The sequence below is a fragment of the Amborella trichopoda genome, chromosome 2 (genome assembly GCF_054954075.1).
Source record: "Amborella trichopoda isolate Santa Cruz 75 chromosome 2, AtrichopodaSantaCruz75HAP2 v2.0, whole genome shotgun sequence".
Lineage (NCBI taxonomy): Eukaryota > Viridiplantae > Streptophyta > Magnoliopsida > Amborellales > Amborellaceae > Amborella > Amborella trichopoda.
The window spans coordinates 57310124-57321471 of record NC_142337.1 but is presented as its reverse complement, the minus strand read 5'-3'; the positions used below and the strand labels follow the sequence as shown (position 1 = coordinate 57321471).

At 40.3% G+C, this 11348-nt stretch overlaps 1 protein-coding gene across 1 annotated transcript; it reads right to left on the bottom strand.

The window, feature by feature from the left end:
* Positions 1-5592: 5592 nt before the first annotated feature.
* Positions 5593-9135, bottom strand: LOC18431322 (subtilisin-like protease SBT1.5). The gene is made up of 2 exons (XM_006841447.4): positions 7238-9135; positions 5593-7094 (listed from the first exon to the last, which is right to left on the bottom strand). The coding sequence occupies exons 1-2, from the start codon at positions 8287-8289 to the stop codon at positions 5798-5800; spliced, it is 2349 nt and encodes a 782-aa protein (XP_006841510.3). The 5' UTR covers positions 8290-9135; the 3' UTR covers positions 5593-5797.
* Positions 9136-11348: the final 2213 nt, after the last annotated feature.

Sequence of the window (11348 nt, the reverse complement as noted above, 5' to 3'; positions counted from 1 at the left end):
GTTTTACCCAAATTTTTTTCAGAAGCATCACAAGAGCATGTGGAACATACCTGAATTAAAAATTGTTTAACTTTGGTCAGTTTTGGTCTGAGTGACCCTGGTAGTGCCGCCCAACCCAGACTAGGTGACATTGGCAGTGCTGCCCACCAAACTAGGCAACGCCTCCAGTGTCGCCCGGTTGACACTGGTAGTGCTGCCCAACCCAAACTGACCCGAATTTGAAGATTTTTGGCCGGACAACCCCAAAATATGCCCTACATTGGAACCTACCATTTTGGGTAGATCTGGTCTAACCTAGATTGACCCAAAACGGACGATTTTTGGTAGGCAGCATCTTGACAGCTCCAAAATCTACCCTGAATCGGAAAGTGCCACTTTTGAGCAGTTTTGTCTTGGGCGACACTACCAGTGCCGCCCAGATCTAAAACCCTGGATACGGCAGTTTCTGCATGCAAGGTTGTCCCTTCCATTTTTTATCCAAGTTCAGTGAACCTGGACGATCTTTGGCTGGGCGACACTGCTGGTGTCGACCAAGCCCGAGACCCCCAAAAAAGCAGTCCAAGCTGGGTGATTTGCTGGTTAGGGCATGTTGCCTTTTTCAGTCGATTCCCAGTCCATAAAATGACATTTTTGTGGCTGCTTGAGGGGTCTACTCTGTCGGCTCTGGAGTTAGGTCAGAAAGTTGAAACCCTAGCTGGAGAACTTTTGTAAAACCCTAAACCTGAGAAGCCTAAACCTAAGAAAACCCATTCAACCAGGCTAAGGTCTGGTCAACACACCCATTCAACCAGGCTAAGGCCTAGTCAACACTTGGAGAAAGAGAGACAAAGAGAATACCGGTTCTGATACGGGCGAGGCCTTGAAGCCTCGGGAATCCTGAGCCATCTAGCCCGATTTGGTATCGTTTCTTACTCTTTTTATTATTTCTTTTCTTTTTTATTCATTTAAATTAGAACTACTTAGTTTTATTGTTTTTATACGTATTTCATGTCTCGGATCTATGCTGGCTCTGCCACTAATCTGAGAGCAAATCTGCTCACTCTTGAGTAGATCTGACCTCATATCATAATTCGATTGTCCTCACTATCTCTATCATCTTTTTAAACTCAGTTTGTGGTGTTCAATATCTGAGGGATCTCAATTTGAAGTTCCCTCTAATTTTGCATTATAAACAAACGTTTATATAGAGCCTAGGCTCTAAACAATCAAATTCGAGCCTACCTCAAAATATTCAGTAGAAGAGGTTGTTTTGATGCCCAAATATCATCAACTTGATCATCTCGACATCAAGATGCATGGACATGAGAAAAAATTGGATTTCAAGTTTTGGAAATAGTGCATCATATAATACATTTTTTGACAGTCAATTTTCAAGATTTTCAGGTTTTCATAGATCTGCTCGATATGCACTATTTTTTAAGCTTTAAAGTTTATAACTAAAAATGAAAATACAATTTAAAGCTATCACAAAACTTTCCAGTTTTGAAACCATATTTCTCAACATTATTTGAAGGTGGGCTCTAATTTGATTGTTTAGAGCCTCGGCTCGATACAAACCTCACCCTTACTTTAAACACTCAGTATCATACTTGCTATATACTGTTTGGGTGTGGTTTGTATAGAGCCTACCTTTAAATAGTATCGAGAAATGTGGTTCCAAAACTAGAAATCTTTGTGATAGCCTTAAAATATATTTTTATCTTTATTTATAAAGTTTAAAGCTTCAAAAATGGTGCAGATCGACAGATCTATGAAAACTTGAAAATCTTGAAAATTGAGAGTCACAAAATGCATTACAAAATACATTATTTTCAAAACTTAAAATCAATTTTTTTCTCATGTCCATGCATCTTGATGTCGAGACGATCAATTTGAGGATTCTCATCTCATCTAGTAAAATGTTTGAGGGAGGTTCGAATATGATTGTTTAGAGCCTGGGCTCTATATATATATAAACTTCTCCCATACTTTTTTGTTATAACGTACTTTGAAGTCACTAATTTGTGAATGAACAAGACTGCTACAAATTAACAATGAATGGATTGATCAGAGGGGGAGAGGGAGAACACTAACAACTCTATGATCTTAACCATTCATTATGTAAATGATGACATGGATAGTTACAATTTAAAATTCCAATCAAAATTTAGGTTTTAGCCTCTAATCATTGAGTTTCATAACCAACAATTAAATCAAGGGTTTCCAGATTGCTAGGTTAGCAAACAGGTGAAAATACTAGCATCAGATTTTTTTCTCGGTTTTCACAGGCATATTGTTAAACAAGGTTCAAGGGTTCTCAGCTTCCTACTTTTTTCTCAGGCTCCGAGTTTACTCAAAGATTCTCCAGAAAAACAGCTTTCTCAATTACCGAACATGGCAGGTTGACACTAACACGGCTTTCATTGTATAGCCTCACTAACCATGACCTACTCATAGTTCGCTCCCGCTCCAGAATCTCGCTTCAGCGTTCTGGAGTCAGGATCTCACTCGAAACCCGCTCTTATCTTTTTGGGATCTCGTTCAAATTTTTAGGATTCTCGATCCTATTCACAACGGAGCTTGCTCCCGATACCGCACGGAATGTGCTCCTTAAATTTTAGGATCTCATTCCTGAATAAATTAGATCCCGCTCTCAGAATTTTAGGAACGCGATCTCTACATATCTGGAACTCTATCCCTATTTTCCCAAAACATCCTAAAAGAAACTTCTTAAATAAAATTAATAAAATAGTTATATTTTAAGCCAAATTTTCATAAAAGTAGAGTTTTGAGATGGGAGCGTAGATTAATCATGCACAGAACGTTATCCTTCCTTGAATGGAGCTCGATCCTTTCTAAATAGGAATGCGGTCATTCTTATATACAGGCACAATCATGTTGTTGATGGGAGCACAATCCTAATGAATATGGGAACACGATCCCATTTGACATGAAAAGCGTTCCTGTTAAATAGGGATCTCAATCACGATGTATTGGGAATGTGCTCTTGTTCATACGGGATCTTGATCCGTTACTTTTGCCCTCACCGGAACTTGCTCCCCGAGTTCCGAAGCTTTGGGCAAACGTCGCTCCAACGCTCCCGTTCCCAGAACCGGAGCTGTTCCCGCTCTCGCTCCCGGTACCTATGGTCCTACTTATTCTAGCCGCAATGCTTCCATATTCATCCCAGCCCAATATATGGTTCAAAATCGTGTAGATCTATAAGCTCAAAAATAGCAGTATAACCAAGGAATTTTTATATCAAAAGCTTGCTATTTATGGTCAACCCAAACAAATCAATTAATAAATAATTCTATGACAAAAGGTTAATGAAGATTGAGATATCTGGTGCAGTCCATGTCGGCAACATTAATTTAAAATGATAAGAGTACGTTGGACGGGAATCAACTCACCTAAGGTTTTGATTAGGGGTTTATAAAGACCTTACCTAATTTACTTCCAATGTGCATGATTGGTGTACTTTTGTGGCAGGAAATTCTCCAGCATAAAATAAAATAATTGCAAGTTTATATAAGGTTGCAATCCTAAAATGTAGAATTGAGGTGCTTCTCTAAAATCAATCTTAGAAGATTATTTGGATGTTGGAAAATTCTCTAATTGATTATCTCAACATTGAGATGTATGAATATGAAAAAAAAAAAAAAAAAGATTTCTAGTCAGTGTATCTTGCAACAAATTATCTAGATCGTCCATTTTCAGGATTTTCAAGTGTTTATAGATCTACTTGATTTGAATCATTTTTTGAGTTTAAGATTTTATATTTAGAGATGAAAATAGACTTTCAAACCAATCTAGAATTTTTACACCAAAATTATATTTATAATTTTACACCAAAATTTTTTACACTAGAATTTTTTACACCAAAATTCCAAGGGTTTAGAGATTTACCAAATCTATAACATTTGTGGATTTACAAATTTAATAGAATGGAGTAGAAATAGATTTTTAGGCCTATTTGGCGCTAGAATGGCAAGCTTTTAATGTGTAGTTTACTTTTTAAAGCTGAGCATAGGCTTTACTTGTAAAGTAAGGGTGAGGTTTACATAAGGTGCCCTCCTTGTACTGTAGAAGTAAGGCATACCTTTAAAAAAAAATTTGGAGAAGTAGTTATGTTGTAAAAAACCTTATGATGGACAGTGTAAATAATGTGTTGTAAGATTTGGAACTTGAAATCTTTATATTTCTCCATATCAGCATTGAGATGATCAATTAGATTTGTCTAACATTAGAACAGCCTATTTCGATAGATTTTTTAGGTGCACTTTAATTCTACAATATAAAGTATTAGCCTTGTATAAACTTTTTCCTTAAATAGTTAAAAGTATGCATCCTCAAATATTATCAGAGGCTACAATTCTTATACTTGAAAATTTTATAATAATTTGAAATCTTTTTCCATTCCTCATGATAAAACTTTAAGCTCGACAGAGCAAACAACACCTATAAGTACTTGAAAATCCTGAAAATAGATTATTTAGGTGAAGCAAAGTCGCCTTGAATGCAATAGACCTCTATTGTAATATAATGAAACAATTTTCAAAAATTGTGTTAGGGTCGTTTACCTGACTCCAACTTTTAAATATACACTATTTCATTCTATTGAACAATCACAAAAGGTATTGAAAATACACCCTAAAAGTGTCCTTTGGGACCAATTAACAAAGGTCGTCTATTTTATTGTGATGCTTATATCTAGGTCTTCAAAAGTTTTTTTTTTCCTTCCAAACTTTTTAGATAGTTTTATATTATTAGATGAACAATGTTAAAAAAGAACAAATAGTTTTGAGTTCGTAAAGGCTTATATCTTGAAATTCACTATTTAGAAGACCTAGATTCATTGGTGTAGGGGACTCATTTTGACTAGACCTTAGATGCAAATTGAATTTTATTTTTTTGAGCATTGCTTATTAAGATGAAGAGAAAGTGTGTGTAATTTTTGTCATCGTACAAATGCCAGTAACATGGTTTTCTAGAAGTATAATTTCATTATATTATAATGTCACGGAGACATGAAATCACATACACTTAAACAATAGAATTAAGGAGCATATCTAGAATCCTTTGAAAAAGGTTGTTTTGATGTTGAAAAAATATCTAATTGGTTATTTCAACATCAAAATGTATAGATATGAAAAAAAAGATAAGTTTCAAGTCTTAAAGATAATACATCTTGTAATACACTATCTAGACCGTCCGTTTTCAAAATTTTCACGTGTTTATATATATGCTTGACTTGAACCATTTTTTAAGTTTAAAATTCTATAATTAAAGTTAAAATAGATTCTCGCACCATCCTAAGGATTTTCAACACCAATATTACATCTCATGGCAAAGTTTGGAGGCGCACCTCACTTTGATTGTTTAATATTGCATCATTAGGCAAACCACACCTGAATCTAGAATTTAATACTCCAAAAATTTTAACATCAAATGGCACAAATTTATATTAAAAATAACTTACTCAAAAAATTTTAGAAAGATATTTTTGTAATTTTAACTTACATTTAAATCTCAATCATCATTCAAAAAGTCAAATAAATAAATAAATATATATGAGACTAGCCACGATGGTAATTATGTAAACGAAAAGTATGTAAATGGATGCACTGTTATATCTAGCGGTAAATATTCTCCATAGCAATTTTTTAAAATTATTAATCTAGGCTATTCCTAAATACACTGTCTATCCATTTGACTTGCTTCCTACTTCCTAAACCCATTTGATTCCTGGCTCTCTCACTCGCTCCTACATACAGTCTATCTTACACATGAAAAGTCCTAACCATACTCCCACTCCTTAGACCGAGTTGAGAAACGTGACGACCGTAACGGGAGACCTCACCACGTGCTTTCCATCCGTCCACGTCACAGTCCCGTGCGACACCTTCGATTCAGGACCAGGAAAATGGATCATCTCCTCCGACTCCGCCTCCGCCTCCGCCCCTACCTTCTCCACCCTCACCCTATAGCTCAGCTCCTCCCCCTTCCTCCTGAAAACCAACTCTTGAGGCACCACGCTCACTCTCACACCTTTTGGCTCTATCACCCCCACTCTATATGTAGCCACCTCATTATCACCAACATTTTTCACCACCCTCCTCATCTCCGCCACTCTTTCTCCCTCAAAAACCACTGTGAAGGCTGGGTAATTCAAATCCCCCACCCAACCCTTCGTTCCACAGTGGACCTCCCTTTTTGTTATCGTCCTTATGCTCGTCTCACTGTAATTCGAGTTGCAGAGGAAAGCAATGTAATCTTCGGTGTTTATATCGTATACCAGGCCAGGATCCAATGCCTTCTCGGGATCCACATGGCCGGCGCCGGAGGCCAGTGGCGTGGACAGGTTGCCATTGGCCTCGTCGTGCAGTGTGCCGCCAATGTTGTCCCTCGTATAAGCTGTGGTCATGAGTGCCGACCTCACCATGGCCGCGCTCCACTCGGGATGAGCCCCCTTCAGCAACAAGGCCAGCCCTGCCACATGCGGGCAAGCCATGGACGTTCCAGAAAGCACGTTGAATTCCGCCTTTCGCTTGTCGGAAGGCATGCCGGAGGGCCCCAAGCCATCGATCCAAGCTGCTAAGATGTTCACTCCTGGTGCCAGGAGGTCAGGCTTCAAAATCGTGTGCGACTCAGGATTGGGGCCACGAGATGAGAACGTAGCAACGATAGGAGCTGGGTGGACGCCGAGCGCGGTCCCTCTGAAGATGAACTTGGCTTGAGGTGGTGAAGATGACTGGTTCGTGTACTGTAGGAGGAGGTCCCCAGCTCGTGCCCCAATTCCAACAGCAGGGAGGACGTGGGAGTCGGCAATGAGGCCCTCGCCATCGGCAATGGAGTTGGCGAGGATCATGCCGGCACCTCCTGCCCGCTTCACCTCAACCCCCTTGGAAGCGCGGGGGCTGCTGCCGCGCTCACAGATGACAATCTTGCCTTGGACTGATGAGGGGTCGAGGGAGTTTTCCATGCACAGTGCAGGACCGAAGCCGCCGGGATGGCCGGCGGTGCCAGCATAGATGAGGGGGGCGGGGGAAGAGACGGTGGCGTGGCCTCGGCCTGTGTCTTTGTGGCGATAGATCGAGACACCGGATATGACCCTGCGATCATCAAGGTTCCAAGAATAATGGCCGTTACGATAGTCATGTGAAACTATAACTATTTCTTTCCTAATTTCCATGTTTACTATCAGAATGAACGTTACCGCTACAGCGGACAGTGTTATCTATGAATTAAACCAAACCTGCCATCGCCAAGCACGACATCAGCCGGAAAACCCCGATCAATCGTCCCGGCACCGACTGTGGTAATCCACGGTGCCACGTTTGTCACCGTCATCTCTCCCGGCCCTTCGTTCCCGGCCGATGCTGCCACAAAAACCCCTTGCTCCACCGCTCCAAACGAACCCACCGCCATCGCATCCATGTAATAAGGCACCGCCCCGCCACCAAGAGACATCGACAACACATCTACCCCATCATTCACTGCGCTATCCATCGCTGCTAAGATATCAGAGTCAAAGCACCCCGTCGCCCAACACACTTTGTAAACAGCCAAACGCGCCAACGGTGCCATTCCCGATGCGACGCCGCGGGCATACCCCAATGCGGATGCTCTGGGCACCATGTTCCCTGCAGCAGTCGAGGCCGTGTGCGTGCCATGGCCATCAGTGTCTCTCGGTGACTTGCGCTCCAAAGTCTCGTTCATGGCACCGGCGGCCGCCTCGTAACCACCAGAAAAGAAGCGAGCACCGATCAATTTCCGGTTGCATAAGGTTTTTGGGAAATCGTAGGTATCTTGACACTCTCCCTTCCAACGTGAGGGGATCGGGCCTACTCCCGTGTCTGAGAAGCTTCGCCTCTCTGGCCAAATTCCGGTGTCCAGGACACCGATTATGAGATTTGAGCCATAGTCAGATTTCGGCAAAATGGTGTTGGGTTCTTGGGAGAGGCCGAGGAATTGAGGGGAGCGAGTGGTGTGGAGTTTTCGGGGTCTGTCTTCGAAGAGAGATAGAACGGCAGGGTGGTTCGAGAGCTGAGAGGCTTGTGAGGGGGTGAGCTTGGCTGAGAAGCCATTGAAGACAGTGTGGTAGAGGTGGATGAGGTTTTGGGCGGTGGGAGAGGAAGAGGCCATGCTTTTGTACCAGTGCTCATGGGTGGGAAAGACGGTGGGCTTTAGGTCATGTTGCACCCTAACTATGAAAGTTCTTGCTCTTTCTTGTTCGGAAGAGGAGCATGCGCAGGTCCACAAAGCAAAAATCACAAAAACCCATATCCAATTCTCCATCACACCCATTGCAGGAATAGTAGAAAGAAAGAGAGAGATAGTTTGAGGAAAGTAGCATGGTTGGGCTTCATTTTATGGGTGGAGTGTGGAAGCCAGATGTAAATGAAAGGGATAAGAAGGTCAGAGAGTGTGCAACAAAAGGCAGGGTGAGTGAAGTAAGGCTTCTATGTTTAGTAAGACCCCATTCTCTCTAATTAATTTGGAGTGGGATGCGTTACCAAGTGAAGTGAGAGAAACGTGGGCATTGGCCACATAAAAGTGAAAAAGATAACTGCTTTTACTGTATTTTAGGTTAAAGACAGTTGCAGGCTCTCTCTCTGCTGGAGATGTTGCAATTCGCTTCTTTACTTTCTACTCAGAAAACGCTTGGCCGAATTCTCCCCACTCTCCTTCTCCAACAATGATAAAAAATTAAATAAATCGGCGGAGTTGTTTCTACTCACTGAGTTACTCGGCCTCGGGTACCTGTCGAGCCCGAGTTGTCTCGAGTGAGTTTCCAAATTAAGGATATTAAATAAAAATAAAAAATTATTAAAAAAATCGATCTATTAAGAATTTATTTGGGATGTGTTTGTTTATGTTTTACATCATTTTAGCAAATATTGAAAAGTATTTTGACAATAAATACTTATTTTTACATTTTTTTCATTTATTCGGATTATTGAAAAAATATCTCTAGTCACAAGTTATTTTTTAAAATCTATTTTTTTAACATCATTTTAAAGTGTTTTTCTTAATCTTACTTTAAAGTTTAAACGTACATTTCCTGTTGTTTTGGAATTTTTATATTTTTTATAATATTTTTGACCTTTTTTTTTAATAGTACAATATTTGGCACTAATGGCTCGGACCGGAACTGATTACTCGGTCCAAGTCGCACTTTCTAACACTGCCCTCGAAGCTGAATACATGTTGCCCAGATGATCGTTATACCTTTGTGTATGTACTAATGTTGTATATGAAAAAGATGTTCCCAAAACATGCATGGCCTCTCTCTGTATATTTTAGAAGGTGCTTGGCGCCTCTCTCTACATTTCAGAAGCCTTTAATATATGGTTCCTTCGTGCGCCTCTAATTAATAACACCTTTTGCATGGCAAGGCCTCGGCCCGGCCGTCGAACCTAGCCCAGACCAGCGCTCTTCTGCTATGGTCCCCTGAGAGCCTCGCCACCGGGCTATCTCAGACCTGGTCAAAGAGGCCTTGTCCCAGGCTTGTCTCAGCCCTATAAATGGGGATAAATAAAATTTTAGAAAATAAAGAAATGAAGGTGTCAGGCCCACCCCAGCCACAAGCCGAGTTCCTTTTGTTTTAGAGCCGGGCTGATCGGGGCAGGCCGGGCCATTGTCACAACGATAAAAATTAAAGATACATGGCCGTATTTTGCTAATACAAAACCTTTCATTGTCGTATAGTTTGGAAGTGTACAGAAGATGTGGCGCAGTTGGTCGCTTGATTTAGACGCGTGTTCATCTATCCTTGTTTTCTCCTTTTGTCTACGTTACATTTGTAATTTATTACTCATTCCAGCTTACCTTATCTGCCAAAAAGCTTTGATAAATCTATTCTTGGCCCTTGCAAAGGAAAGGGTGTATTCATTTGAATTAAAACCGGGAGTAGGGACGCACTCTTTTGGAATCATGTTAGCAAACTTAGACTGTGTTACCTCGCTTTATTTTGGATAATTTTTTGTGTTACCTTCGTAACTTGTAGAACTCCTCCTATGCTATGGAATACTTATCAACACGGTTCATAGGGAGAATCATGAGCTTCATCATCGTCAAAGCTTTTTTCTAGTTAATTGAGATAAGCTTTTTTCTAGTTAATTGAGATCAGCTACATGCATTCTGATATGTCATTCTGTTTTATTAGAGGTCATATCTTCAGTGGGTATGTTGTTTTTTGAACACTCAACATTTTGCCTCACAAAGTAAATTTCGTCTCAAAATTGTCCTATAGAACTTGCCATTCAACTTCATGGTAATGTGGCAATCATATAAAACTCTAATTGCATATCTCCACTTCGCCCACCTGACTCTAATTATATATGCGACATCTCCCTCAATCTCTCCATTTTCCTTGATTATTGACCCAATATCAAAAATAAGCTCTTTTCAGCATTTCTTGGCCATTAATCGTAACTACTTCCTTGTTTATACTCCTATCATTACTAAACTTGCATTCCATATACTCTAGCTTTATCTGGCTAATTTCAAAACCTTTAGATTATAAAGCATCCCTCCAAAGTTCTAACTTTGTGTTGATGCCATTTTGGATCTCATCAATCAAAACTATATCATCTGCGAACAACATACACCATGGTACTCCATCTTCTAGGTGCCTAGTTGAGTTATCCATAACTAAGATAAAGAGCTATTGGCTCAATGTTATCCCTAATGCAGACCTATTAGCACTAAAAACTCACTCATTTCTCCACATCATTACTAACTTACCCATCCAAATCCAATCATCTATAACTAAAACAAATAGATATTGACCCAATGCTGCCCCCTAATTCAAACTTATTGTCACTGAAAACTCACGCATTTCTCCACATCATTATAAACTTACCCATCCAAATCCAGTCGGCCATCTTACATCATTGGTTGTTCCGGCATTTGTCTCGATTAACTTAGAACCGAGGATTCAGAAAATGTGATTATCATGGTTTATATTGGATGTCATAACGGCAATGGTCATTGGCCTTTCCAACAAATATTGCCAAATAACCACTTGTATTTGAATAACACTACAGTAATGCTGGACAGTGGACCTAACAGTCACTATAACGGGTTGAAAGTTTGAATCTATTTTCTGAACCGTTATATTGAAAATGCAAAACACAATGCTCCTGTTGCATCGCAATAACGGGGATGGGGTTGGGACATGGGTGTTAGGCGGGCAGATGCCTCAACATATCGCCTCAACACAACGTCCCACCCTCCATTCCCACCGTTAACATGTCAAAAAAAAAAAAAAACAATAGTTTTTAACTATCAAGTCCAGGACAAGCGAGGGGCTCAGAGAAAAAATATCACGTTTTTAGCCATAGCAATATTGGCTGCCAAAA